The sequence below is a fragment of the Pinus tabuliformis genome, chromosome 8 (assembly GCF_031772625.1).
Source record: "Pinus tabuliformis cultivar Carrire ecotype Pingquan chromosome 8, CPIR1, whole genome shotgun sequence".
NCBI classification, from domain to species: Eukaryota; Viridiplantae; Streptophyta; class Pinopsida; order Pinales; family Pinaceae; genus Pinus; species Pinus tabuliformis.
The window spans coordinates 1,542,826,418-1,542,831,266 of NC_142294.1; the positions used below are offsets into that span (position 1 = coordinate 1,542,826,418).

Below are 4,849 nucleotides of genomic sequence, written 5' to 3' on the forward strand. Positions count from 1 at the left end.
TATTATTTTACATAACACCAAATGGTTTCCAAAAGGAAAATGTTCCACTGAGCATTTTTTTTTCCCTTTCATGTCTTACCATTTGCTGCTGTTTTTTCCTGGGGTCAGCCTGCGTTGGTTTAATAAGAGATTAACCATATTTTATATTTGAATAGAAAAATATATATATATATATGGAAAATATCTTGGATTGCAATGTAGACCTTCCACGAGAAGAAAGTCCGATGACTGTGACTGTAAATAGTGTATTGTCATGCAGACTTGACGTTAATTTGTAACCCTGCGTCGGTCGGTGAATGTTACGCTCGGCTTGGTGTTCATTCACGATAAGTGCAATCCAGTTGTGCACGGCATGAAGCCAGAACCGTCAATGGCGGTACCTGCGGATTGGCCAGCCGGCTGCTGACTCCCCAACAACTCCGCTTGGCTTCTTTTGTCAATACTTTTCCAAAAACCCTTACGGAACTCTCATAAATTCTCTAATAAATTCATTGCAGTACGCATTCTCGTGCACATCAAAGTTATCATTCCTATTTAAGGCGAGACACTAAGGCATAAACTGTGTCCTTCATTTCTCTTCCATTGGTAGAAAACAAACATGGGGTTCTTCCTCTACTCTGGGATTCTATTGGTCACTGCCTGCCTTGCAACAGTGGAAGCCACTGTGGGCAGCGCATTAGATACAGAGTTCTATGTCTCTTGGGCTCCAGACCACGTTAAGTTCTTGAATAGCGGCCAGGAGCTGCATCTGACACTTGATAATGTTTCTGGTAAGCATAAATTTTCCCTTTTTTTAGTTCAGTGTATGTGGTTCCACAGTTTTGTGGAGAAGTTTGGTCTCCATCAAATTTTTTAGCAAGTTATGTTGTTCAATTTTGGGCAAGATTATATATATCAGAGCGTTACTCTAAACAAGATTTAGCTAGTTAAAAAAAAATATTTTCATTTTCTCCAAAATTCTAACTATAGTCAAACAGGCTATATTCTTATATTTGCTCTATCTTTTTATAAAATTCACAGGTTCAGGTTTTGCATCGAAGAATAAATATCTATTCGGGAACATAAACATGCAAATCAAACTCGTTCCAGGAGATTCAGCAGGAACTGTTACTGCGTTCTACGTACTGTTTTTCGTTCCCTTTATAATGCTGACATTAATAGACTCTGAATTTTTATAGTTTAAGATGTTTGTCAAATTATGGAATTTCCAAAAATTAAAAAATAGACATTCCTAATGTTGAACTTCATAATTTTATGTCCTGTTTTATAGTTTGACCTACAATTTTATTCGAACATGTCTTATTTTATTTATGTAATTTTATGTTAGGTTGTATAGTTTGACATACAATTTTATTAAACGTTTCTTATTTCATTGTTTTATAGTTTGATATACAATTTTATTCAAACATTTCTTATTTTATTTATGTAATTTTATGTCATGTTTTATAGTTTGATATACAGTTTTATTAAGCGTTTCTTATTTCATTTATTTATTGGAATATCTGCATGTTGAAAAACCACTCTCAAGTTTCATATTTTATTCATTCGACATGTGTTAAAGTCTTATAATTTAACACAGTTTAATTTTTTAAAATATATATTAATTAAGTTGTTAGTTGTGGTTTATGATTTAGATTTAACAAGTTTGAAAAAAAAAATTGTAGTATGTACAATTTAGGATATGAAATCAAAAATTTTTCAGCAAGTTGTTATTTTAGGAGATTCCAAAATTTTGGTTGATTTGGTTAATAGGAGAAATCACATACTGGCCCCGCACCTGATCGGTTGGAGAGATAGGATCAGCTATTAGTGAGACTACTTGGTTGGTAGTACTACTGAGCACATCAGCAGGGTCAAAAATTCTACCGCTGATACTCTTTCTAAATTGGGCTTTCTATCCACTACTGGTCTATGGTTTCTGGAGATTTTCTCGGAGGGAGTTACATACCAGATCCATGAATTTTCATTACCGGACTTTTTGTCTCAGATTTTTGATAGTTTTGCCTCATCTGCATATGCTTTTTTATTTTAGTTACATAATGCCCCTCTATATTATGTGTTACTGTACTGACTACAGGACATAGGTAGTTATTTAGTTATTTTGATAATCTGTTTCATCCATGCAGATTATAGGAGCATATAAGATAAAATGTGGCTTATAAACTATTTTAGACCATCTCGGATGTATCTATTTTTTTGGACTCTTATATTTATCATATGATATATTGAACCATCTCGGATGTATCTATTTTTTTGGACTCTTATATTTATCATATGATATATTGAACCATCTCGGATGTATCTATTTTTTTGGACTCTTATATTTATCATATAATTGAAGCTTTTTCCGTTCTGAAAAAAACCGATTAATTTTTATAAATTCTCAACATTCCAAATATGGCACAAATATTTTGATAACTACCAAAATTTATCAACTTATTTAATCTATATAACTAAACTTGTACTTATTTTTTAATATATAAATAAAACAAGCATTTAAGCGATGATAGCAGCTGAATTAGGTTATGGATTTATCTTCCAGCTCTCATCACAGGGCTCGAACCACGACGAGTTGGATTTCGAGTTTCTGGGGAATAAATCTGGAGATCCGGTAATTCTTCAAACTAATGTATACGCAAATGGAAAAGGCGACCGCGAGCAGCGAATATACCTCTGGTTTGATCCAGCCACTGAATTCCACACCTACGGTGTTATCTGGAATGCTGCATATATCTTGTATGTATATAATGTCAAGATTTTAGCCACTGAATTCCACACCTAAGGTGTTATCTGAAAGCTGCATATATTTTGTAGGTTTATAATGTTTAATTTAATTAGTTTATGGAGTAGGTTTAAGTTTCCAGAAACATATAACATTTATAAAATAATTCTATTTAAAATTAGAAATTCATTCCTGTGTATATATATGTTAATTTTTTTTGCTTTGATAAACTTGCAGATTTATGGTGGATGAGGTGCCTGTTAGAGTTTTTATGAACAACAAGGCCTTGGGAGTTCCATATCCAGAAAAGCAGGCCATGGGAATTTTCTCGAGCATATGGAATGGGGACAGCTGGGCAACTCAGGGAGGTCTGGTAAAAATTGATTGGTCTTACGCTCCCTTCGTCGCCGCTTATCGCAATTTTCAGACTTCTCAAACAGCAGCTTCGTCCAGGGAGCCCTTAACCCCTGCTCAGAAGAGCAAGTTGGATTGGGTGAAAAAAAGCTATATGATATACGATTACTGCGGAGATAAACAGAGATATCCAGTGCCTCCACCAGAATGTCAGACAAATGTCTGACAGAAATTTATTGTGTTTTCTATTATAATGCTTTCCTGTAAGCTGTCTTATCACTGCTAAAAGGGAGGGTTATATTTGTCACGTTGTAATTTTTTATATAAAGGGAGGGTTGTACTTGTCACGTTGTAATTTATATGTATATATATATATATATTTTTTTCTTTTTTCTTTTTCCGAAGGTGGCAAAACCTATCAAACTCAGGTGTCAAACCAACAGTGAGGACAGCCATCTCTGGCTGCTATCCGCAAATGTTGGTTTGACTCATCACCGTTATCAAGGAAAACCACGCCACCTATAATAACCCGTTGGTGGTCCGTAAGGGAGCAGGGTTTCACTCTTGCGAGATGCCTCTGGGTCTTGGGCCGTTAACCTATTTTCTTACGTCCGAGAAAGACGAGCTCTTAGTCAAACAGAAACAATTTTACGGCATACTCCAGGCCGATGTAATTTTTTTATATAAATACAAAAGAAAATGCAAAATGCTTTTATTTTTATATATGAGAAATTCTCAAAAATGGATGTAAATGATAGAGTTTAGTTAATTATTATTATGATTGATATATCGAATTATATGAAATTTATTTATTTTTTTTCTGTGAATGACATGATCCACTTGCAAAGGGCAGTTTAATGATTTATCATACTATATTATATAAAACTTAGTCATGGTGAATGACAGCATTGCCTAGACATTATAAATGACAGCTTTGCATTGAGATATTCTATATTATATAAAACTTAATCATGGTGAATGACAGCATTGCCTAGTCACTGTAATTGACAGCTTTGGAAAGAGATATTTCAGACCAACTTTATGCGAGCTGAGTTTGGTTATTTGTATTTAACTTAATAGTATAAGGCATTGAAAGATTGAAAGGTGTTTTTTTAGTTATAAAATATTATTAATCTTTATTAATTAAATATTTTAATTATTTATATATAATGGTAAAATAATTATGGTTATTAATATATCTAAAAATATTATTATAGAATTTTAATTATTTATATATAATAGTAAAATAATTATGGTTATTAATATATCTAAAAATGTTATTATATAATTTAGATGTATGTGATTTATATTATATTAATAAAAGTTTTTTTTGTTTTTTTTGTGATTTTTTGGTTTTTACATCGCTTTCTATTTAAACCTGTGCTATAATCTGCGTTTTCATCTAAGTCTAAGTGTGATAATGAACCACACTAGCTACTAGTTCAAAATAGATCTCCAAAACTTTTTTCCTATATAATTTCTATCCAAAAACTCTTCCTAATATTATTACCGTCTCAACTTAAAAAAAATATATAAACTATACTCTATATAAAAAGAAAATATCAAAATTCAATCATCTGTTAAGTTATTAAAAATAAATTTACATAATAAAAAACTATAAACATATCAAAATTCAATATGGTTATATATCTTGTACCACATTCTATCCATATATAATTTACATCATCTAACAACTTTCACATATATCATTTAACAAAAATGAAAAAACAATAAAAATATATCGAAATTCAATTCATTATTATTTAAGGTTAA

The 4,849-nt window shown here is 31.7% G+C and overlaps 1 protein-coding gene across 1 annotated transcript; it reads left to right on the plus strand.

Moving 5' to 3' along the window:
• The first annotated feature begins 491 nt into the window (after positions 1-491).
• Positions 492-3,797, plus strand: LOC149241819 (xyloglucan endotransglucosylase protein 2-like). Its single transcript, XM_089374058.1, has 4 exons — positions 492-770; positions 1,021-1,121; positions 2,543-2,736; positions 2,960-3,797. Exons 1-4 carry the CDS (start codon positions 599-601, stop codon positions 3,300-3,302), a joined length of 810 nt encoding a protein of 269 aa, XP_089230184.1. The 5' UTR covers positions 492-598; the 3' UTR covers positions 3,303-3,797.
• The last annotated feature ends 1,052 nt before the right edge of the window (positions 3,798-4,849 follow it).

What these genes read in the sequence shown, in the direction of transcription:
- LOC149241819 (XM_089374058.1), top strand. Translation starts at nt 599, where the DNA reads ATGGGGTTCTTCCTCTACTCTGGGATTCTATTGGTCACTGCCTGCCTT. An exon ending in GACACTTGATAATGTTTCTG is followed by an intron (nt 771 to 1,020) that starts GTAAGCATAAAT and finishes TAAAATTCACAG; the next exon opens with GTTCAGGTTTTGCATCGAAG. An exon ending in GAACTGTTACTGCGTTCTAC is followed by an intron (nt 1,122 to 2,542) that starts GTACTGTTTTTC and finishes TTTATCTTCCAG; the next exon opens with CTCTCATCACAGGGCTCGAA.